The sequence below is a fragment of the Sebastes umbrosus genome, chromosome 8 (assembly GCF_015220745.1).
Source record: "Sebastes umbrosus isolate fSebUmb1 chromosome 8, fSebUmb1.pri, whole genome shotgun sequence".
NCBI lineage: Eukaryota > Metazoa > Chordata > Actinopteri > Perciformes > Sebastidae > Sebastes > Sebastes umbrosus.
Window position 1 is genome coordinate 3,270,969 of NC_051276.1, and position 25,214 is coordinate 3,296,182.

The window sequence follows — 25,214 nt, forward strand, 5'->3', positions numbered from 1 at the left end:
GTCTGAAAACAGAGCCATGAGGAGGAGCAGAAGTCTAGTTATCTCTCAGAACATTTGAATTACAATATGCTGAAAGGTTGTTATGGAATTTTTGCCCAATGATGCCAAATATATACTGCCTACTGCTGCTTTAAGCTGGCCCTGAGTGTACATGACTGCTATACAAACAGTGGAAAAGTAACACCTCAAATGTATTTGTATGAGCAGCAAAAAATGAAAATGTAATGTTATTAAATGTTCTTATCTCTAATTCAATGATTGGTTCAGGAGACAGCACAACAGTATTTTAGTAAAATGATGATGTTTATTGGGACTTGGTTTTACTGTCATTGTAAAGGTAACCAAACTTTACACCTGCAAGTAACAAAAACACAAAAAAGCAAATGTTACCAGAATCAAGGGCCTTATGTCACAGCAGCCATACCAGGAATTACAGTACTGTATGAGAAGGAAACAGTCAATAGGTACTGCAGCATGTGTTGCAGTTGTAATTATGCATATTATATTATAACAAATAGGTAAGACTTGGAATATATTTCCAATGCCACAGACCATACTGTCATCTCCTTGGCTGACTTTAGAAAACGAGCAGGCTAAAGGGCCCAATCAGCACGTTTTTGGACTATCTAAATTACTGGTACATTTACACATTTATACATAATGCAATTGTTTGACTTATCAATGAGAAATTATTTTTTCTAAATGTTTCTCAGCTTATCATAACTGTTATACTTCAGTTTTTACAATCCATAACCATAAACAACATTAGTCATTTTGGGAGTGACAGCAGCTTCCAAACCTGTGTTTTGAATATGCTTTTGTTTATATTTGGATTACAGCTAGGGACTTTAACAAGAATTAGATAGACAAATTTCAATTGTAGCATTTATTATTAATAAAACATTATCAAGAGTGGGATCAACACTCAGCAATTAAAATACAGACTCAAGTCAAATCTAGAAAGATGCTATCTGTTTAAAGGACCAATAGGTAGTACTGACAGTTTAAAATGGGTAACAACAGTCCAAATTCAAAACATTGGAGCTATGGCCCGTCTGCTCCTCCCGTGTGACTGATAACAGTGCGCGTTTTCGCAATTTAAGACCTTTTGGACACGAGCATGTTAGCCTCTGGCCAGCAGCAGTAGACGTAATCACTTTACCGGCTGTGTGTCTCAAATACTCGCTGCCACGATGACCAGCTGCACACGGACCACAGAGAGATGTGCCGAGGCTTTCGGCCGGTCGGGTAGAATCTAACGTTAACGTTATCTCTGTTGATCCAGTTGGTTTACTTGTTTCCATGGCTGCTGAAGGCTGTGTTTGTGTGCCAATTTGTTTCATATGTGGTAACGGGGTGTTGAAATGGGCAGTGGACGAGATCACACAGATCCAAAGCAAAAAACAGACGTTCCGGACCAGAATGGAAATTTCAAAGGAGAACATCCTGGCTGTGGCATTGTTTTCGGAGAAGCCAGTATTTCAATTCAGCATGTTTCCTTAATCTCTGATGACACATCGTGATCATTTTATGATTTATTACAGTAAATATATTACATATTGGTCCTTTAATCTTTGACTGACAGGGCATCTATGCAAGAAAAAGCAGCAAATGCAAGGGTATTTAGCCCATGAACCTTTTGGGAATTTTCTGCACAAATGCCTTGTGAATCTTTTTGAGATATTTGTATAATCCATTTTAAATTCCCTGTGTGTGGATTTCCACTTTTACAAAATCCTGAATTGTATTTTAATCCTATTCACCTCATTTGCACGTTGCCTTGTACCATGCTGTCAGTTAAGTTAACGTGCAGACTAACTACTTTGTTAATCACGATGACTTCTGCCTGAGGTTAGTTTTAATTTCTGTTTGTGTCTGACAAACTTACAAAACTGGTGGAGTGTCAAGTGTAACGCGCCTTGGTTAACACTTCTTACTGAGAGTATTTAAATAGGCTGTAGTGCGGCACAGTCCCCGAACTTAACAGAAAACAATCACAATCGATCCGATACTGTACAACCTTCACCACCAGTAGCAGGTAACCAGCTCATTGTTTTATCACGACGCCACACAGTGGCTCAGTGGTTATACTGTCACCCCCCCACCACCCAGCAACACCTTTCTGAGTAGTCAGGTGGACTAGGACTCTAAATTGCATGTTGCTTTAGTCCCTTGATAGCCTGATACCCTTCATCTCACACAGTGCATGCTGGGATGGGTTCCAACACTGAAGAGGATAGGTACAGAAAATAGATGGGTTTTTTTTGTACAATCTAGGAATATTGGCTCAGTCTACTCAATGTAAGTTAGTACGAGTTAAGTGCACCAGCCAAATGTCTAAAATACAAAGGTCATTTCTAATGTGGCGTGGGTGACTGAGGTTGATCCTGCTGCTCTGGCTCTGTGTCTGTCTCTGCGTCCTGCTCTGGCTGCTGCTGCTGCTGTTGAGGCTGCTGGATGAGTCCTCCGTCCTGAGCTGTGTTGTAGGAACCACAGGCGCTGCACTTCATCCCCAGCACATGGAAAGGCACAGTGCAGTGGGCTTGGCAGTCGTTACATATAATCTATAGTAAGCAAAAACAAAAGTAATGGATTACATATAAAGACAACCGTTTGGATCGGATGGTTACTTGCAACGATCACCGAGAACCATCTTTGTTGAATTGTACAAATTAGATTGAATGAAATGCAAAAATGTAGGCATGTCATGTCTAAAAAGATTCTGATCCATCAGTAATTCAACCCTTCTTTTAATCCTCTGACCCCCTCAATAGACCCGTTTTTGTCTTTTTTAGGGGGGGTACAGGGAGTCCTGTCCTTAGGGGGAGATAGCAGGTCAGCAGTAGGTGACATCTATCATAAAAGTGGTGTACATCATCTGAAAGCTGGGAACCTGAAGATTAATTTGAGATGCAGCTCAGCACTGTGTGTCAAGTTGTTCTAGACATAAATCAGAAATAAGAAATCATTCATTCATTCATTAAAATAAATTATATGTAGTGTATAAGGGTTTAAAACATTATGATAGAAGTATACGACGGTCATTCTCAGGCTCACTCATGTCTCATAAGTTGTTACAATTTGCAATTTTTGGGTTGATACCATTTGTTTTACAGATTTGGTGCTAAATTTAACCAATTTTTACCACTTGAGAATTGATAAAAATGAGCAAAAATCACTCCAAAATACCGCATTAAGACACCAAGACCTTGAGGAACATCATATAAAAAGCAATGCTGTGATTTGGTGTCAGAAACTTTGGACATTTTGAGATTTCTGCAAGAATTGCATTTTTCGGCGATTGGATGGCGAGCACTTCTGTTGTGTAAACTGCTCAGAAACCCCCTTATTGTCAATCTACCTAGGAGAGCCATCCATCCTCTGAATGCTCTAGGTCTCTAGTTTATGGCTGTAAAGTTTCATGAGGCTCTGATTATCTTAGAGGTCACCACAGGTCATTTTATACAGTGAGGTCAATACAAGTCAATACAATGAAATGGCTACTATGGGGACTAACATCATCACACATGAATGCAGTTGGGCTCATTGGATCCACAAGAGTCTCAGCTTTACAGTGACACCCAATTTATATAATTCAAGACTGTTTAGGGATCCCAGTATGCAGAAATATTCAAACACACCATTTTACAATAGGCGAAAATAACACATTTATACTGCATTCAAAAAACTGCATGGTTTTGGCCCCAAACTGCATGTGAGTGTCATCAAGCAACCATTGCAGATGAGTTTTGTAACTTTCAATAATATCTGCATAAGGGCTGTCAGTCAATTAAAAAATGAATCGTGATTAATCGCAAATGAATCACACATTTTTCCTCTGTTCAAAATGTACCTTAAAAGGGAGATTTGTCAAGTATTTAATACTCTTATCAACATGGGAGTGGACAAATATGCTGCTCTATGCAAATATATTTATATATTTCTTATTGGAAATCAATTAACAACACAAAACAATGACAGATATTGTCCAGAAACCCTCACAGGTACTGCATTTAGCATAAAACAATATGCTCAAATCATAACATGGCAAACTGCAGCCCAACAGGCAACAAAGTGGGCATGTCTGTAAAGGGGAGACTCGTGGGTACCCATAGAACCCATTTACATTCACATATCTCGAGGTCAGAGGTCAAGGGACCCCTTTGAAAATGCTCATGCCAATTTTTCCTCGCCAAAATTTAGCCTGACTTTGCGGCGTTATTTAGCCTCCTTCCCTACAACCTAGCACAAGAAACAATGGATTTTTAAGGTTTTCTAGCTTCATATGATACCCGTACCTTCACTCTACCTTCTAACACTGAACCTGCTACAGCCTCTGAAAGACGGGCCTCAGAGGTTTGGACTAAACTAAAAGATCACATGTGCATATTATTGTATTATTGAGGTCTTACTTTGACAGTAGCACCCTGGTACTCGGTGGGCATCGGTGACAGGGAAATCTCTTTGTCTATCCGATCCCAGTGCTCCTCCATGTTCCAGGCAGAGTGCATACACAGCGGGCAGCGATACGCTCTACAGCAAAGGAAGAAAAGTCACATTTAGTGGAAGGCCCTCTCTCTGCCTTATGTTTATATGCACTATAGTAACCTGGGAACTGTTAATCCACGAATCCATGCAGCAGGTCAGTGATCAGATTTATCACCCACCACACCTTATTTTGCACCCACGGCTGACTTATTTTAACTGTAGTGACAGTTTTTGGTGTGTGTGTCTGTGTTGGAGCTTTTCCTCACAGTGCCAGTGAGTGTCTGAATTTAACAAATAGTCAAATATTCAGCGGTGGAAACCGACTTTGTGTTAGTGGTCAGTTTCAGTCAGACTCTGGATGGAATCATTTTAAATAAGAGGACGTGTTATGATCTCTCTGTTCATTCATTGCTCAGCTGTTACTTTCCCCTTTCTGCATGAAAACGCACTGACTGATGCAGGACTCAATTGTTCCAGCAACGCCTGAAAGGTTTATGTCAAACAAACAAATAATTGAACCTGGAATGAGACTGTATTTCACTAAATTACCAGGAAAAAAGGACTCATTAGACATACCCCGTTCTGACCATGTCATCAAAGCAGGTCCTGCAGAGAATGCGAACAAATACATTAACTGTTACCTTTATGTCACAGCACATCTTGAAATATGATTAGTAAATGAATAGAATATATATTTGAAGATAACATTGGGCTACAAAATATAAAATTTTGATTTATTAGTCTTCAACAATATTTTAATATCTTTTCAATTCTCTTCATCTTTGTAATTATATCATATTTGTATTTGTGTTTTACAGATACTATGATTATTTTTAAAACATAATATATAGAGTAATCAATCTGTAAAGAAATCTGTCAAGCCAATGACACACATTCACAGTGTAATAAAAACTGGGATATGTACAAACAGCTAAATATGCACAATTCATTCCCTCAACGCTGAGCTAATAGTATTTAGAGAATTATAAGAGTCATACTTGTGTAAAAGATGGCCGCATGGAAGAACGTGAGCTCCGATTCTGGACGTGTGAATATCCTGTACATACATACAAAAGAAAATCAGATCAGGTTGTAGAGAAAGTAATGAATTACATAAACAGCCAGCAGCTGTTGCCATACTGTCCTCTAATGTCTTATATGTTTTATTACCTCCATACACACTGGGCAGTTCTGCCTTGAAACATTTTCAACACACTGAAACATAAAAGAGAAGTGTAAATGACATCAGTGAGGACACTCATAAAACAGAATACACATGATGTGTGTGTGTGTGTGTGTGTGTGTGTGTGTGTGTGTGTGTGTGTGTGTGTGTGTTTCAGGCTAATAATCACCTTGTGGTTTCCCCGCAGATCCTGGGCTAAACACAGATTGCACTTCTCACAATGGAAATACTTCTCCCTGGGCCCAATCCTGTAGGGGTCAAAACACAGCGTCACTGACACAGATGACAATCACCTCATGTATGAATAACGTGTAACATGACATAACAACTGTCAACATAAAATATCAGCATATGGCAGATTTAAAAACCCACTGAATTATTGATTGTTGTGTTAGACGATTTGGAAACACTGAATTCTAATACCAGAATGATACAACATTGTAGATAGTTAACTTGAATTACTGTAGCAAGAAAATTACAAAATTGGGGGCATCTTTAAGAAGGTATTCAACTTGAGACATTTGTACTTTTATTCCCCAAATATCCATATTATTGTTAGTGTCTTCTACGAAGGCTACAATTACAAAAAAGATTTGTAAAAAAAAGCTGGGTGACAAGTATTTAAAGGTCCAGTGTGTAGATTGCAACCAACTGAAGCCTCTCCTGTGTGCCAAAGTGCGTAAAGTGTGTGTATGTACGTGGGAAGTGAGTGGTGAAGCAAGAGAGAGAAAGCGGCGGCGATGGGAGCGAGTGCCGTTATCAACTCCGGCCTAAGCAGGAAAAGTTAACAGAGTTTGGTTTGTCCGTTCTGGGCTACTGTTGAAACATGGCGGTGCAACATGGCGGACTTCATGGAGAGTAGGGATGCAAAAATGCAGCCGATCTATTCAATTCAATTCTATGTTTATACACTATGTATATTATATACTGGAATATTAATTCCTCTTTAAGTTATGACCATTTTGTTGCTGCATTAAAAAGGTTTACACTTCAATTGTAATTCCTGTCAATTTTGAAGATTTTTTTGCCAAGTTGTTGGTGTACGGTTTATTATTTTGATAATAAAGAACAATTCAGTAAATTTATATCTATGTATTTATTTGTTACATTTTGTTTTACAAAGTTAGGAAAGCAAAGTTAAAGTCGAGCCTGATGTTGCCTTACACATAAAAGAATGATCCCAGTCGCTTCCACACAGTGAGGCCTACAGCTGATTAATTAAACAAGGATCGGTGCTTGGTATCGGCCGATACACAAAGCCCAGGTATCGCTATCGCTATCGGGACTGAAAAAGTTGGATCGGTGCATTCCTAATGGAGAGGGGACCCGCTCCCTATGTAGATATAAACGGCTCATTCTAAGGTAACAAAAACACAACGATTCTTATTATCAGGTGATTATACACAAAAAAAAAACATACTTATTAATATTACATACCATTTCTGCCAATAGATCCCACTAATTGTTACACAGTGTTCCTTTAACATATATAAACTCTACTATTGCTCACCTGCATATTCCACAGGGCAGACAGTGGTACTGCTTCTTATCCTTGTCGAACAAGTGGCAAATGTCACAGTAATACTCCCCAAACTGCGCATGACACTGCTGGCAAGTCTGCTGTGCCTGAAAGAGTGACATCTTTAATTTAGCACCACTGTGATTTAACCACTGCATACACAAAAGCAACATAAATACCAAAGGGGAAACATTCAAGATCACTGAGTGGTCCTGCTCCAGCTGACAGTGGAGTTGAAACCCATCAGCTGCGGTTGTTTGTCTCAGTTACCTGCTGCACCGTCTGACACTCGGAACACTGAACCTCTCTGACTTTGAATCGATCCATCTGGTGGTTCTCCTCTGCATCGTGGCACAGCCGACACACATACAGTTTATCACAGCAAGGTGCCTGCAGAGCACAGAAACATGTCATCATTACACGGGGGCATGGGCAGGTGGATGACGATGGAGGTCAATCATAGTCATATCACAGCTTATGATTACACATTTGGGCAAACTCTGTCTCAACATGACATTTTATCAAGCTGCAACAAAACTGGACGTTTATAGAAAGGTAAGAAGGAAGCCTCGATTACTTTATCTATGCATAAATGTAAGAAATAAGCAACGCATGACTGACGTAGTGAGTGATAAGCTAAGTAATGACATCACGTTACTCACTAAGCCCTGGTCATTTCCTTAGTGTTATGCAGCGATCATATAACACTAATGAGTCATAAGGACACAGTTGCTGTGTTACAAACCTGGCTAGCTGTAGGAACTAACGCTAGCTAGGCTAGGCTAGCTGTGAGTGGTTGCTATCAGAGAGCTGTACAGCAGCACTAGTCGTTTTAGCAGCGTAACAGTGAGTCATATTCCACACCAATATGCCTCCATTTAGCATCTATGACATATATATATATATATATACAATACATTTCATAAAGTTAACTCACTTTTAATAAGCAGCTGCGCACATAATGCTCACAGCCGGCAGGGGAAGCCATGTCTCCTCCAGAGCTGGGATCTTCTTCTTCTGCTTCTTCTTGTGCGGTGACGAGTTGCCCTCTTCTCTTCTTCGTTTGTTTTTTTGTGTGACTGCGCAGCAACACTTCCCCATTGGATGGTACCGCCCTCCTGTGTCTGAGGATCACAGGTGGTCCATGGATGTATATAACACATGCATTCTGATACACTTACTAAACCCGTTAGCAAACTATATTCACGTTACTTCTATTGGTTGTGTATTAAAAATACATTGCATGGGTGACAAGCAATTCAATGTTCAATTTTCTGATTTTCAAGTTCAGGTGAACCTTTGAACTCGAATCGTCAACTTCTTAGGCAAGGCAGCTTTATCTTTAGAGCACATTTCAGCAACAGGGCAATTCAAAGTGCTTTACATAAAAATTCAAGAACATTGCGACAAAGTGCAAAAGAACATTAAGACATAATTAAAACAGTTATAAAAACACTAAAGATTAGAAAATAAAAACAAGCTAAAAATAAAAGCTAGGATAGAAGCTAAAATAGAGTATAACACACAAGAGTAAAAGCTCTAGTGCAGTATAAGATCATTATCTGGTTTAATAAAAGGCAGCAGCAGCAAACAGGAAAGTTTTAAGCTTTGATTTCAAAGAACTCAGAGTTGGAGCGGTCCTGCAGTTTTCTGGGAGAACAATGAATTAATCTCTTGCTTTGTATTTAACATTAGTGCCAAATGATGAGTTCTCTGGTTCTGTCACCATTTGATTCACCGCAGTAATTGATGTTCTGTCGTGCTCTACGGCTAGTCTTTCTCCTCTTTGTTTATCAATGTCCATTGCCCATCACCGTGATCACGTGTGATCACAATGACTCGATCACAGGCTTGATAAACAAAGTCCCCCCACTCATTTAGCATCTGCGCCGCTGGTGTAGTGGTATCATGCAAGATTCCCATTCTTGCGACCCGGGTTCGATTCCCGGGCGGCGCACGTCTTTTGCTTCAGTAATTATCAGTGAACATTAAAATGTTACAATGTCGCTCCAGTAGTTGATGAATTATAGCAAATTACTTCAAGTCCTAATAAACTGCCTTCCATGGTACCATCTAGTGTCACATGCTGGTTTACGTGTATATCCCAGATGTTCCCAGTTGTAATAATATATCTAACGTTTTTGCACCATGGTCGATTAAGCTATAACCACGAATAATCTAATGTGACATATTATTTTGCACAGTTATGCAAAACTACACAACTGGCCGTGTTTTGCATCTGGTGCCATATAAAGATGTGGAGGCGCATCTTTGTGTGTGGGAGAGAAAGAGCGCTGGATTCTGGCTTCATTTCAGCGCGCAGGTTGACGCTGCTGACGCTGCTCCTCCGCCATCTTCAACTTCCTATTGTTTGCATCAGACTGAGGCTGTCTGCGGTGTGTGTGTGAGAGCAGGATCCGCCACCGATTTACCATTAAATATAGTAGATATAGCCTTTTACGTTCGCGGTCGCCCGAGTTCAGCACAAACCATTTGTATGTCATTGGATTAACGAGCTCTCAGGACGCGACCACTAAACCTTGATGATGGATGACGATCAACCCAGAACCTTGTGAGTAGCAGCGGGGCCCGGCTATGTGCTGGAGCGAGAACGGCTCCGTGTATCTACGAAATGTTTCCACGTTGTTGATTCAATTAAAACCTGAAAACCACTGTTATTTTCTTACAAATGGGCGTCTATTTGGCGTTATTAGTTCACAGCGAGTATAGCACCGTTTGTAAATACAGATAAACATCTTATAATGTTGATTTGAAGGTGAAGTTGTGTTTGATTGAGTCGTATAAATAGACGGAACCGTAACGAGCCTGAAAATGAAACCGGAGGGCTAGCTGTAGCTAATGCTAACGCTTGTCATCATTAGCCAAAGATGCAAACGCAGCTGGCCAGTCATTTCTTCTAAAAACCACACGTTTTCATTGAACTATATGTTTATTCACTGAACTAGTCGTGTTTTATTACTAATAGTCTGGTGTTAGCTCGACCCCCGATGAAGGGACTCATGTTTAGTCCTGTTAGTAGCCGTCTCTCTCTCTCTCTCTCAGCTAGCATGAGGCCCGTCTGACCGGCTAGCCTGATCTGGAGCTAGCTGGCAGACGAGCCACGTCAACGCTCAGAGAGAGACGGCCCGGGACAGCTCCACTAACACTAACCATACCCCAGCTGTCTGGGTAAAACTAACCCTATCCCCAATGATATTTAGTCCACTAATCATTGCTGTTTTTATGTAAATATGATGAATTGTTGTGGGTTGTAGCTAGCCCGGTTAACTAGCCTTTGTTTGCATGCTACTTCCTGTTTGACAAAGACTCAATGCCTCCATCTCTCTCTCCTTGTGTGCAGGTATGTGGGGAATCTGTCCAGGGATGTCACCGAGCCCCTCATCCTGCAGGTCTTCACACAGATAGGACCCTGCAAGAGCTGTAAAATGATAGTTGATGTGAGTATGATCCTCTCTGGTATATTATATTGTTTCACTCTAGGACAGGGCATTCAACGGTGTCCTGAGAGGTGGTGGTGCTGCTGGTGAAAGACTCAATCCATTTGTGTTTGATATTGATTGAACTCTCCCAGTCTATTATATCATGCCTGACACTCCAAACTACAGTAGGTGGCTCTTGTCATCTGCAGTGATTCAATTGTCACACTTTGCTGTGGACTTAATATCAGTCTTGTTTTCCCGTTGACAGACGGCTGGAAATGATCCGTACTGCTTTGTGGAGTTCTATGACCACAGGCATGCTGCTGCCTCACTGGCAGCCATGAATGGAAGGAAAATAATGGGTAAGGTAAGCTATCGTGTCTAAAGGGTGAGTGGGAACGGGTGGGCTTTGGGTGTGCGGGAATTTAGGTTGTGTGCCTTCTGAAAAAAACTAGTGGACTGCTAGCATTTATATTCCATTAATTTGAAAGATTAGTTAGATTAGATTCTACAAGTTCCAAGAAGCAGATTAGATTAGTTTTCCAACTGAGAAGTGGAAGCTGCTGGAGCAAGGGTCCAAATGAGATCTTGAACATTTCAAGGCGTTACTACTCCCAGGAAAGGTTATCTCTCTGTTGGTGTAATTGGTTCCATTAGGACCTCTTAAACCCAATGGTCTTGAAATATATGAAGCTGTGGCGTGTTAGGTGTGGAGGAATGTTGTCGTCACGTGGCTTGAGTGTGTCAAGCAAAGTGAGGTTTGGGAAGAAAACAATAATGACAGAAATATAAATCAAGGAGACACTGAACAAGCCTGTGCTTGTCAATAAGGTCTTCAAGACCATGTAAGCTGCATTGCAAAGATAGCAAAACAAAAAGCCTGGGAGGAGCTGGATAACGTAGGGTTATCCAGAACAATGGAGCAAATCATTAACATTTTAATTTGCAACATTTAAAAGACCACAGGGCCTTATAAAAGAATATTAAAATTGTGCCGTGTGGCTTAATAATGAGTTTAGTTTCTGGATTCAATGCGCTGACATAAACTGGAAAATTAAACGACTGAGTGCGCTGAACTGTGCAACCGCACAAGGTGAAGTGCATTTCATTGGCAACAACTGCAGACGATTTTTGTAACTTTCACTAATATCTGCGTTTGTTGTTATTGGCGTAGGCCTCCCATTAATTGTGTTTCAACATGGCATCGAAACCCCCTTCGTATCAAATCATGGAAAAGACAGAGAAAGAAATACCAGCATCCAGTTATAAAATAGTTTGGTTCTCAAGTGGTAGGCCAGTTGCAGTTTATTTTCTGTTAGACGATTTGATACAAGATAAATTTTCTTGCACCATGTCATACACAGGACAGAAGTGAGTGATGAGGCACCATATCTCATTAGATTGAAATTCTATCATACACCGATCAGCCATAACATTAGGACAGCACGGGCACCCTGGCCGGTCTGCGGCTACGCAGCCCCATACGCAACAAACCACGACGCACTGTGTGTTCTGACACCTTTCTATCGGAACCAGCATTAACTTTTACATCAATTTGAGCTCCAGTAGCTCTTCTATTGGATGAGACAACACGGGCCAGCCTTCGCTCCCCACGTGCATCAATGAGCCTCGGGTCTAACCCTGTCGCTGGTTCACCGGTTCCTGACCACTGCAGACCGGGAACATCCCACAAGAGCTGCAGTTCTGGAGATGCTCTGACCCGATCGTCTAGCCAGCACAATTTGGCCCTCGTCAAAGTTGCTCATATCCTTACGCTTGCCCATTTTTTTCTGCTTCCAACACAAAGTTCAAAATGTTCACTTGCCGTCTAATATATCCCCCCCCCCACTGCCAGGTGCCATTGTAACCAGATAATCCACGTTATTCACTTCACCTGTCAGTGGTCTTAATGTTATGGCTGATCGGTGTATATACTATTATAGTGGAGCTAAGCAGGTTTTACTGTAAATGATATAAACATACCCCACCTGGCCTGTTCTTTCTCTGTCCCACTCCGCAGGAGGTCAAAGTCAACTGGGCCACGACGCCAACCAGCCAGAAAAAAGACACAAGTAGTAAGTACAAGTGCTTGTCAGTGGGGATATTTCATGGCATTAATACACTGGAAACATCTGATAATGATAATGATAATGTTAGAGTTTGAAAATCACTGGGAAAGATTTTCATTGCATATATGCTTACATATTTTCATGTAGTGGTAGTCACTTCATTCACTCGTCTGGAATGTAACATATGTCTAAACTATGTCCCCCCCCCCCCGAATATAGATCACTTTCATGTCTTCGTTGGAGACCTCAGCCCAGAAATAACTACAGAAGACGTCAAAGCTGCCTTCGGTCCATTTGGCAGGATATCGTAAGTATCAAGATTTACTGACAAAGGGTTAACTAGGGATGTCACGAGAACCGATACTTCGGTATAGGGCTGTCAAAGTTAACAAGATAATAACACGTTAAAGCAAATTAGTTTTGTCGGCATTAATTTATTTTAAGGCATTAACACAATCGGAGGTTGTAGCAGGCTCAGTTTTAAAGGTAGAGTGAAGATGTCATACTGGCTTGTCGCCAAGGAGGTTGAATAGCGCTCCTAACTTTCGCTACATTTTGGCGAAGAAAACTGTCATGGCTATTTTCAAAGGGGTCCCTTGACCTCTGACCTCCAGCTATGTGAATGTAAATGGGTTCTATGGGTACCCACGAGTCTCCCCTTTACAGACATGCCCACTTTATGATAATCACATGCAGTTTGGGGCAAATCATAGTCAAGTCAGCACACTGACACACTGACAGCTGTTGTTGCCTGTTGGGCTGCAGTTTGCCATGTTATGATTTGAGCATATTTTTTTTATGCTAAATGCAGTACCTGTGAGGGTTTCTGGACAATATCTGTCATTGTTTTGTGTTGGTAATTGATTTCCAATAATAAATATATACATACATTCACAGAAAGCAAGCATATTTGCCCACTCCCATGTTGATAAGAGTATTAAATACTTCACAAATCTCCTTTGTAAGGTACATTTAAAAATCGAAATAATATGCGATTGATTTGCGATTAATCGCGATTAACTATGGACAATCATGCGATTAATCGCAATTAAATATTTGAATCGATTGACAGCCCTACTTTGGCACCAAGTCGATGCCAAACTTCAGAAAACACGACGGTACTCGTCTTTCTACAGTATATCACGTTCGTATACTGCCACGGCTCGACACCAACGACGTCCTGTCGCCCCTGGGAAGATAGAAAATGTGTTCTGGATGCATTAAACTCACTATCGATGTGTCTGGGGGGACAAATTCAACACGGTGCGTTCAGGCTCTGTTCAGTAAAACTTTGTAATGGGCTATGGTAAATTCTAACATCATCATGATGTGTTCGAATGTAATCTTGTAAGATGTAATTTTTGGTGAGAAACTTGAATAAATCCAGTTGTTGGAAGGAAATGTCTTCACAGAAATATAAAATAGATAACAGAGAGGGAATTCTGACCCGTTTAGCTTCCTAACAAAAACCAGTATGCAGACGGTAATACAGGAGTGTGTGTGGAAGTACATGGGATTTATTGTTTTACTTTTGTTCATCGACTATTACATTTCTGGTATCGTGACATCCCTAGGATTGACAGAATAAAATGAGAGGAAAGTATTGTTAGACTAAACCTTTATTGTTTTACACTTTTATTACCGTCAAGCTGTGTGTTGTGCTGCATGTTTTTAATGTACTCCTTTTGGTGTGTTTGTCCACAGAGATGCTCGTGTTGTGAAAGATATGGCTACAGGGAAATCTAAAGGCTATGGCTTTGTGTCTTTCTTCAACAAATGGGTTAGTACAGAGACATTACTGACCACATGATTAACCTCACGTTCATCCTGATGTTATTGGTGGGGATCTCTCTTGTTATCTTAAAAATTGAGGACAGTCCTTGAACATTACTGTGTTCTGTGCTCGTAAAGGGGTGTAGCTTATATTTCACGTTATTAGACTTCAGCTCGATGGAATAACCGGTTCCTTTCTCCGTTCCAGGATGCAGAGAACGCCATTCAGCAGATGGGTGGTCAGTGGTTAGGAGGCAGACAGATTCGAACTAACTGGGCCACAAGAAAGCCCCCCGCCCCAAAGACCACCTATGAAAGTGCGTTGTCATTAATGTGCATGTTCTGCTTGTTTACACAGGATGTTGTAGTCATGTATTAACAGTAGAATGTCTCTTGTCTCCCCCTGGCAGATAACTCAAAGCACCTATCCTTTGATGAAGTAGTGAATCAGTCCAGCCCCAGTAACTGCACTGTGTACTGTGGTGGAGTCAGCACAGGACTGACAGGTAATGAATACTATTAGTGCCATTGCTACCACTAGTATGATAATGATACTGATAGCAGTAGTATACAGCAAAGAGTTCAACGAGATATAATAAGTAAAACAGCAAGTTGTTTATCGACGAAAGCCAGTGACACTACTTTAAAGCCCAGACACACCAAAATGACATCACGGAACTAGCGTCGACGAATGCCGATTGTTGCGTTGCCTCACGTCGCCTTTGTCTTGGCCAAAAAGTTGCACTTGAAAACACTGCAAAGACTACAGCCAATGGCCAACTACTGTGTACGTTATGCGACAAGCGTGAGAGGGAATAACTCCATAACAGCAGGGTGGCGGCAGTCTGTATTCAAATTTGTCTTTCAAAAAGGGAAACCGGAAGACCGAGGACGGTGGATATACGAGCCGTTGTTATGATACGTGTATGAAATAAAGCGGCGTTTCCAGACCATTTTCACACCACTCTCACTCACCACCTAGCTTCATTCCAGATGGCCACGTCGGTGTGAAAATATCCGTGCACTGGAATGATCAGATGAACGTCGAAAAATGAGAAGAGCCTTCTGTGTGTGCCCTCTTGACTTTGCTCGTCGGCTTGCTTTCCTCACTTCCATTTCTCTTCTCGTGCACCGATTTGCGTAAGCTGAACAGCCAATCAGAGTAATTTCTCTCACCGACGGGCTCCGCTGCCTGTTCAGCATGCTTAATCGTCTGTAAAGCCGCAGACTAGTGCCAACGGCGCTGTACGCACCGTGAACACTAGGGCAACAGATGCTAACCGATTGCCCGACATTGGCTGATCGTCGGTCTGGTGCATCAGGGCCTTTTTAAAGGTTGACTCCTTCTGCGTTCTTTTCCGGGTCTTTCAAATGGAAAATCCCACTCAACCGTTAGCAAAAAGCAGGGACGTAGGTTACAGCACTGATGCACAGAAGCTAAACAATGTACTGCTGTGGACGGGGGGCAGCAGCTAAATGTATTTTAGCCACCTCAAAAAGGTCAGTCGGTTTAAGTGTACGTCATATTTAGAATATTTTCACTTCTTCACCTCGCCGTCAGACAGCCCTTTCCAACGGGGAACTGAACCCGTCAAATCCATCAATGCTCACTTCAAAGCCACCAGATTCCATTTACAAAAACAGTCATTTTAACTCGCAGAACGCGGGAGTTGCTGGTCTTTTGCTGCCTCAGTGGGTTAGATATTTTGTGTTATTGTGTGACTTTTGGATCAGAACTAACGTGGCCTCCACAGCAGTACATTGCTTAGCCGCCCTGCCAGTACTCCCGTCTGCTTCTCCAAACTGGGAGCGCGCGGACCACCTTCTAAGTTACTGTACGTCACATTAATACACTGACTATAAGGATGTATTTATACTGTACATAAATCAACGTCATCATGCAGAAACCTACGTCTGGTCATGTGGGAAAACGTTTCAGGATGAGCTAGTGAAAATAACAATTTGATGCTAAAACGTACCCAAATTTTAATTTTTGGATTTAAATACTTAAGGAACACCACTGGGAAGCTGCAGAATGATTTAAAAAAAACAAAACCCAATAATTATCCAACATTCTTTCAATGAGGATAAAACTAACAATAAATTGATCCCACTAACAGGTATAATCTGTGTAGCCACATTTGTGAACTATATCACTCTCAGCTTGTCAAACTAACAAAGCAAAAATCCAAATGGCATCCCAGAGCATGCTCAGAGATGCTGTGTTTTGAATCCAGAGATTGAAAATGGAGTCAGGGTTGTTTGAGAATAAACTTCACAGGCTGTGTTCATCAGCGTGTTACTTTGTCTCTTTATGAAGAGTTTTTGTATGACGATGGAGTTCTGTTGAGTTCTGCAGACAGAAACTATATCAAGCCGGCTACGCAGACCATTCTCGGTAGCAGGATTCATTCGTGGGGGATTTTTGGTCTTTTCAGGGGAATTGTTGATTATAATGAAAAGATAAAGTAATGCCCGTGTTATCTATTTATTAGTCATTACAAAATTTTAGTCAAGTTCATTGTGGTCAGTGAGGTCATTCTAAAGCCCCCGCGGTGTTATCAGCTAAACTGTGACCGGCCCATGAATTAAACTTACAACCTCCGAGAGACTCATATCTGAGGATGTTGCAACGTTACTCCTGCAGCAAATGTTTTTATGACGCATGAATTCACATTGAAACGATATCTGACGTTCCCTTTTCTGTTTGGCTTTCAGAGCAACTGATGAGACAGACTTTCTCTCCCTTTGGACAAATCATGGAAATCAGAGTTTTCCCAGACAAAGGCTATTCATTTGTGAGGTATGTGGACATTTCATATGTACTTCCCCTTTTTCTTTTTCAAAGTATGATGCACTAGTTCCTGATCCTGGTCCTCAGCAATCCAGGGTCCTGCTGATTGTTATTCTAGCCATATAATCAAGGACTGCTGCTTTGGATGTAGGGAGAATATAGTTTTTTACAAGGTAGGAGAAAACCCTGCAGCGCTCTGGACACTGAGGACCTTTGATTGAGAACCACTGAAATAACATGTTTTTAATTCTATAAGCAGCATTGGTTTGATCCACATACAGGTTTTGGGCTCCTGTTTTCTGGTGGCAGGAATCATTTAAATGATATTACTAAGATAAAATCCCTGCTAGATGCTTACATTGTAGAATTAATTGTTCAGTATATTTCACGAGTGACTACATAGTCTTTCTAATAAATATTTGTCCTCGTTCTCACAGTTTGCTAACAGTGCTCAGTACATATCTATGAAATCAGCGTGCCCTTAGTCTCCCTCTCCCTCTGTTTTTTGTCCAGGTTTAACTCCCATGAGTCAGCAGCCCATGCCATTGTGTCAGTGAATGGCACCTCAATAGAGGGCCACATAGTCAAATGCTACTGGGGTAAAGAGACCCCGGACATGATGAACCCGATGCAGCAGATGCCTCTGCCCCAGGTAAGGACACCATGTACTGTACACACGCTGTATAAAGAAAGCCACTAGTCGCTGTCCTATTAGAAGCTTGAATGACTGCTGTGTATCCTGAGTCTGCAGAACTTCAGTCCATTTGAAACCATAAACCAGGAAGTGTTTAATCTCATAATGACAAGAGATTTAACAAGCATTTTGCCGCCTTCATTTAATTTAATTTCATGTTGAAGGGAGATATGAGCTTTACATAAAGCAGGCCGTGATTATTCAATTCAGTCAGGGAGAAATTAGTGCATGTGTTTTGAACTTAAAACTCCGCTCCTCCCACTGACATACTCAGGGGAAATGGACCCTTTGTTCTGGCTGAAGTCTCAATCATTGCATCACTTGGTGACCTAGTGTTTGTCCAGTCAGGTTCTCAGCAGGAAAATAACATCATGAAATGTCCATGTATGGATAAACCCCAGACTGGCATGTGAAAGGTCTATGTATTTATTATTTATGTTTTAGAGGAAGTACTGGTAAATTCAGAAGAAAACTACTTGTATTTGAGCATTTTTCTTATCTCATTTTTCTGGAATCTTATCAGTGATTTGGGGTTGTATTCTTTTTTTTTTATTATTATTCTTTCTACTACGCACCTTTTTTTTTAGCCTCGCTCCTGGTCGAGAATTATAATAATATAATTGTGAATATTATATAAACATACATAGGCCTATACTGTATAAAAGGCTATACTAATATGTATAATATTAAATATAAATATGATATAGTATAGTTGGGGCTAAAATATTTAATTGCGATTACTCATGATTGTCCATGATTAATCGCGATAAATCACACATTTGTTATCTGTTCAAAATGTACTTTGAAAAGGAGATTTGTCAAGTATTTAATACTCTTATCAACATGGGAGTGTGCAAATATGCTGCTTCATGCAAATGTATGCATATATTTATTATTGGAAATCATTTAACAACACAAAACACTGACAAATGTTGTCCAGAAACCCTCACAGGTACTGCATTTAGCATGCAACCCAACAGGCAACAACAGCTGTCAGTGTGTCAGTGTGCTGACTTGCCCCCAAACTGCATGTGATTATCATAAAGTGGGCATGTCTGTAAAGGGGAGACTCGTGGGTAACCATAGAACCCATTTACATTCACATATCTGGAGGTCAGAGTTCAAGGGACCCCTTTTAAAAATGGCCATGCCAATTTTTCTTCGCCAACATTTAGTGTATGTTTGGAACGTTATTTAACCTCCTGCACAACAACCTAGTATGACATGGATTGTTTTCTAGGTTCATATGATAGCAGTATCTTCACTCTAACTTTAAAACTGAGCTCGCTACAACCTCAGAGAGATTAAGTTAAAGAAATGAGTGGCATTAAAACTAATTTGCATTAACTTTGTCAACACTAAATAGTATGTGCAATAATAGATATAATAATGATGTATGATATTTGTAATATAAGAGGACGCTATGCAGATCCTTGACATCATATCCACGGGATAATGTCAGTAAATTTGAGTAAAATACAAGCTTTGCTTATCCCGTGTGAATGCTCTGCACAAAATCACATGATGGTAATATTAGTCCCGTGCAAATAAGGCTATGGAGGAAGTGTGTGTGTGTTATTGTTATTTTTTTTTTTTTACTGCTGTCTTAAACCATACTCGTTGTACTCGACTCTACAGCAGAACAAGATGAGCTTCCCTGCGGCGGCCCAGCCCTACGGCCAGTGGGGCCAGTGGTACGGCAACGGGCCCCAGATCAGCCAGTACGTCCCCAATGGGTGGCAGGTCCCCACCTATAATGTCTACGGCCAGGCTTGGAACCAACAGGGCTTCAAGTAAGTAGCACGGTGTGCACAGGGCTCCCCTTCACCGCCTCCTTCTACTCCAGCACACCACCAGAGTGCCCCCCCTTCAAGACCTGGGGCAGCGAGAGCCAGCTCTGGCCACAGGAGGGAGCCATGACCTCCCTCCCTACACCCCCACATCCTGTCTCCTCCCCCTCGCCAGCCTCTCACCTTAATCATCTCCAGAAGATTGAGAAATAAGCACACACTCATACACACACACAGAACAATCTGAACTTTAATTTCCATGTTTCAGTGTGTCATAACTGCTCACTGTGCAACAACACATCCTAATAACTGAAGAGTTTTGTTCCAAAAATGTTTCTGTCACCTGAATTCTAGAGTCTTAACAGTTCCAAACTGTAGTCTGTTCCAAAAAATGATTGTAAGAAAACTGCCTTAAACAATTATTTGAATTCCAACACATTTAAAAGATAACTGACTAAAGTGACTGAACAAGATGAATGCTTAAAAGCCCAGAACAAAAATTTCCACTCGCTGTCCACAGCTGACAGGACGGTTTGTCGATGAAGAATTCATTTCCCTTTTTTTTGTACGATCACCTACTGTGTGTAAGGACTGTGCTCTTTAAGGCTGTCCAGTTGTTTTTTGTATGTCTACATTCATGTCATAGCTTTTTACTTTATTTTCCTTTTTTGTTGATTTCATTGATCTATTTCTACATATATCTGAGGATTTGATCTGTATATGAATGTCAGTAGGACATGTTAAATATCTTTTTGTAGCTTGTTATCAAAATTTTGTTTTTATTGAGACAGCCTATGTGCAGTGACGTTTTGTGGACCCAAGAAAAATAAAGGAGAGGCCATAATGTTGTTGACAGTCTAAAATTCTTGGTGACCAGCTGTATAAATAGGCTCTGTACAAAGGTGTGAGGGAATGAAAGCAGTGACTGTGATTGTCGAATGTACAGTAAATGCACAATTCCAGAGAAAGAGGCTAGGCCTTTCTTCTTGACTTGAAATTTGAAGAGAATATTTTATCCTGTATAAGCTTGTCTTATCTCCACACTGAACTTTAGAATTTAGCTTACGTGATTCATAAAGACTTCAAATACAACATGTGAATTAGGTGAGCATTCCTTTCGTTGTTATACTTTGTGGCCAAACGTAGAAGTGTTGCAAGAGATAAACCACACTGTTGTATAGACAGTGTGGTTTATCTGTGTGTGACGGCTGCTTACAGCTGTTGGATGTTCCTGGTTATCAGCAGTTGGGAGGGGGGGTAGAAAGGAATATTTAGCTCGCTGCGCTTTAGCCTCTATGCTCTTTGTCTGCTTGTCCACCCATGTTTAATCAAATCACCTTTAGCCCCTCCAAAGAGCCCTCCACTTCCTGTTTTTTCCCCCCGTTTTTCTTTTTGCTAGCTTGATTTTTTGCCCAGCCTGCCTCACCCTCACAACCTCTGATAACTCTGTTTACCTTCTTGTTCTCATTCTAGCCTGTCCAGATTCTAGTAGCTCTAATATAAACCGTCCCTTTGGCTCCCTTTCGCCTTGTCTCTTCTAACCTGCTGGCATTTTGTCTTTCTGTCTCCCCCCTCTCTCTCTCTCTCTCTCTCCCTCTCTCTCTCTCTCTCTCTCTCTCTCTCTCTCTTTACCTCGTTTTTTGCAGTCACTTACCGGCCAGTGCTGGGTGGACTGGCATGAGCGCCATCAGTAACGGTGGGGTTATGGAGCCTACACAGGGATTGAATGGGAGTATGCTAGCCAACCAGCCCGGTATGGGAGCCGCAGGATACCCCACACACTGATAAGTGGGCAGGGTGGGAGATTTGTCAACCATCAGCCTCTTATTGGCTGTACGGTGCCCCGCGGGGCTGTGTAACACCGCCTCCATTTGTGGCAGGACTAAGACTTTTACTTGGGATGTGGAACCTAATGGGAAGGTTGACGTCTATAGGAGATGTAAATGGGATTTCATGGGGGGGTTGAGTTAACGGGAGCCAGGGAGGAGCGATTTGACCCACACAGGTATTTACACTCTTTGTGGTAGGCAAGACTGGCCATGAACCAGGGCTCTTACCATTTTTAAGTTAACTGTAAATGAGTATAAAACTGTAAAGGAGAAACTTTTGGATTTTTTTTTTCGGGTTTTACAAATTGCTTCCATTTTCACATCTTTCCTCTCAGACAGCCACCGAGAGGTTTTTTTCTTTTTTCTTTTTTTTTTTTAAAGAAACTGTTAAAGTCTGAGACGTGCTAAGTTATGAACCTTAGTTATTATTTGAGGAATGGAAATCTGTTTAATTTGTTCTCATTTTCTCTTGGATTAAAATCAATTGCAGGGATTGTTGCCACTGCTGTTTCTCTGTAAGGGCAGATAAATATTGCACAGTTTTTTCCTCTCTTGTACTTGGGACAAATTTGACTACCAAGAGCGTTTTCCTTTTTTTTTGCATTCCATTTCTCCTCCATATCTTTCGGACAGCCTCAAATCTTTTCGCCACATGTAAATAACCATTAATTCATTTGAAACGATGTAAGTAAAATGCTACTGTTAACTGTGGGTGCTTGCTTTCTTTTTTGTTTTGATAACTTGACAGTTAACTCCAACATTGTACGTAGCAGAGTGGCACTATCTAATGTGACACTGGCACGGTGCAACACGATTCTTCCATGCAGGGATAAAACAGCATTGCCATGCAGTGCAATACTTAAAATTTAACACAATTCAAATGTTAAAGGGTGAACATGTTTGACACTTCGGATGGTTTTTAAATATCTATTGAAACGCCAGTATTTTATATCAAAAATCTGAGTGGATTCAACCTTTACACTTGCTCTTTTTGCCAGAGAAATGGGGAGGCCTACATTGTAACTGTTGCCTTATAGAGCTGGTTTCTTTTAGCTGACAAGATCCTCTTTTTAATTAGGCAGTGCCTACGGACATTTTCAGACCCTTTTGTTTAGAAAGGTGTTAGCCCTGAGAACTGATGACTCTGCTACTGTAATCAATGTTTTCTTGCTTTGTCCAATTAAAATGCTAATGCACATAAACCACACTACGTGTTTGTTTTCCTTCTTCTCATGGAGCACTTGTTATTCTAGGAGACATTTATGAAGCTTTATTCAGGAACTGATTTTGAAAACTTTAACGTGAAAATATATAACCGGAATGTTATTTCTGCTTTAAAAGGTTTTGTTGTGTGAAATGTTTTGCCGTGAAGACCTCAAAAGTTAAAAGTGGTCTATACGTTTTGAGGCAACCATGTTTATCACTCTACTAAACATAAGACTGTTTAAAGGTCCCATATTGTAAAAAAAAAAGGTGTGATTTTCATGTCTTTTATATTATAAAGCAGGTTTAAGTGATATATAAATACTGTTAAACTATCAAAACGCTCAATATACGGAGAAATGCACACAGCCAGTATTCAGAAATTGTGTGTTTGAAACAAGCCGATTTCTGTCCATTTGTGATGTCACAAATATACGATATTTAGACCATTACACGTTTTTAAATGTAAACATTCTAAATGTGTCCCAGGCTCTTTCCCATTAGTGCTTGACTCCTCGACTCCTCGACTCCTCGACTCCTCCGCTCGCGTCTTAGTCCCGCCCACGGGAGATGCGAACGGAGGAGGCGAGGAAAAGACTCGAGGAGAGAGGAAACGAGGAAATATGTTTTTAAAAGACATGAGACGTCGTTTCCTCTGAAGCGTCACGTGAAGCGACGTCCGTTTCTGATGACAGCAGCAGCTGATCACAGCTGGATCAGCTGTCAGTCAGCTCTAACAGCTGTTTATGTCTGAACTGATCTAATACTAATAAAGAAACAGAGTTATCAGAGCAGCCGTGTTTTCTCTCTGTTTAACAAACACCTGCACATGAATAACAGCTGCAGTCTGTATTTCTACTGTGGACTATGTCCTGCTTAGAGGACCAGGAACCAACTCTACTGGAACAATATCTTATATTATTTATTCATTATTAGTGTCTGTATTTATTGATATTCTGACACTAGAAGTTATGTATTAGTCTGAATGTTTCAGGGAAAAGTGAAATGATATAACTCATATCAAACCCAACGCTCAGGAATTATCAGTTTCACATGTGACTGAATGGAAATGAGGATAAATGATGTAAAAGGTATAAAAGACAAACCCTCCTTCTCTCTGACTTTAACTGGATACTTAATAAAAGTGAATGAGTGAAATAACAGATCATCAAAAGAAAACTCTTTCTAATAAATGAAGAAAGTTATTTTAAGTCTGTTCATTGTCAGCGTACATAAACCCCTCTCAGTGTCAAACTCCTTCAGTGACGGTGTGTGAAGTAGAGATACTGCAGGTCCTTCTGCTGCTGGAACACTTCACCATCAACATGGTCCGTTTGCTGTTCACACCTACAGTTAACACAGGTTATAACTAGATGGTGAATTAGAAGACAACTAAACTATAAAACTGTTAATCTGTGATCTGTCTTCACTCCGGTATAAAACTGCAGTGATGTTGATGTATCAGATCAGTCTGATCGGCGCAGCGTCCAATCAATAACTGATATCCAGTAAGGGGGCGTGTCGGTCGGTGATAAACTTCCGTGGAGGAAACACTGGAGGATGCACTGGTGTATCCTCGCTTATAGCTCCTCCAGCAAGCATCCTCGCTCCTCGATCCTCGCTCCTCGCTCCTCGATGCGCATTTTATGAATTGGGACGTCCTTCAAGATGGAGGACTGAGATCGATTTCCGGGTCACAGCCGGAGGATCGAGGAGCGAGGAGTCGAGGAGGCGAAAAATGCTGAAATGAGAAGGACCTCCAGTTTATTTCCTGTTGCAGTGTATGTAAATAACATCAGCTGACAGGAAGTTAACATGGACCCAAACTGCTGCCTAGCAACGCAATTCCGTTGAAATGTACTAAAACGGAGCGTTTCAGACAGAGGGTAAATACAGGTATATGACAGACAGTATGAGGAAAATAAAGTTTTATTTTAACAATACTGCATATAAAAATGTTCTAATAGAAACACAAAATACAAGTATGAACCTGAAAATGAGCATGATATGGGACCTTTAATATGGAAGCGTATTGCTGCCACGCCTGAGAAAGAAAAACTGATCTGTATCACGTTATAACGTGAAAAAGTTTGTTATAACGAGATGTTTTTCACATTATTACGACATGCAAACTGATCATGTTATAACAAACTTTTCTTCTAACAATGTACTATTTATCTTGTTATAACATGAAACATTTGATGGTATAACATGATAACTTACATTGTTATATAATGTGAAACTCATGTTTGAATGAGGCGGAGAAGGGATAAATTGAGGAATATGGCTTTTTCGCGTTATGTGATACTGATCCGTTTTTCTTTCCCTACCAATGATGTATACTTTAACATTTGTATTTACAGTATAGCCGGGTTTCCACCAAAATTTCCGGGGACTTTTAGTCCCTGGAACTACTTTTCAACGAACTGAAA

The 25,214-nt window shown here is 40.8% G+C and overlaps 2 protein-coding genes and 1 non-coding gene across 3 annotated transcripts; 2 read left to right on the plus strand and 1 right to left on the minus strand.

The window, feature by feature from the left end:
• Positions 1-284: 284 nt before the first annotated feature.
• On the minus strand, positions 285-8,295 carry rchy1 (ring finger and CHY zinc finger domain containing 1). The gene is made up of 9 exons (XM_037776782.1): positions 8,128-8,295; positions 7,461-7,580; positions 7,182-7,297; positions 5,841-5,919; positions 5,659-5,703; positions 5,487-5,545; positions 5,065-5,094; positions 4,413-4,533; positions 285-2,564 (listed from the first exon to the last, which is right to left on the minus strand). Exons 1-9 carry the CDS (start codon positions 8,176-8,178, stop codon positions 2,358-2,360), a joined length of 828 nt encoding a protein of 275 aa, XP_037632710.1. The 5' UTR covers positions 8,179-8,295; the 3' UTR covers positions 285-2,357.
• A 781-nt stretch (positions 8,296-9,076) lies between these two features.
• trnag-ccc lies at positions 9,077-9,147 on the plus strand. The gene has a single exon. It is a non-coding gene; the product is annotated as a tRNA-Gly (tRNA).
• A 318-nt stretch (positions 9,148-9,465) lies between these two features.
• On the plus strand, positions 9,466-22,786 carry LOC119492373 (nucleolysin TIA-1-like). The gene is made up of 12 exons (XM_037776777.1): positions 9,466-9,762; positions 10,552-10,648; positions 10,899-10,997; positions 12,651-12,705; positions 12,919-13,006; positions 14,404-14,479; positions 14,681-14,789; positions 14,883-14,978; positions 17,191-17,275; positions 17,780-17,918; positions 19,599-19,753; positions 21,397-22,786. The coding sequence occupies exons 1-12, from the start codon at positions 9,734-9,736 to the stop codon at positions 21,533-21,535; spliced, it is 1,167 nt and encodes a 388-aa protein (XP_037632705.1). The 5' UTR covers positions 9,466-9,733; the 3' UTR covers positions 21,536-22,786.
• The last annotated feature ends 2,428 nt before the right edge of the window (positions 22,787-25,214 follow it).

Coding starts and splice junctions, on each gene's coding strand:
- rchy1 (XM_037776782.1), bottom strand. CDS start 8,178: ATGGCTTCCCCTGCCGGCTGTGAGCATTATGTGCGCAGCTGCTTATTA. Junction 7,581..8,127: donor TGCGCAGCTGCTTATTAAAA/GTGAGTTAACTT, acceptor TGTGCTCTGCAG/GCACCTTGCTGTGATAAACT. Junction 5,920..7,181: donor CTGCCCTGTGGAATATGCAG/GTGAGCAATAGT, acceptor TGACCCCTACAG/GATTGGGCCCAGGGAGAAGT.
- LOC119492373 (XM_037776777.1), top strand. CDS start 9,734: ATGATGGATGACGATCAACCCAGAACCTT. Junction 9,763..10,551: donor GACGATCAACCCAGAACCTT/GTGAGTAGCAGC, acceptor CCTTGTGTGCAG/GTATGTGGGGAATCTGTCCA. Junction 17,919..19,598: donor AGCAGATGCCTCTGCCCCAG/GTAAGGACACCA, acceptor TCGACTCTACAG/CAGAACAAGATGAGCTTCCC.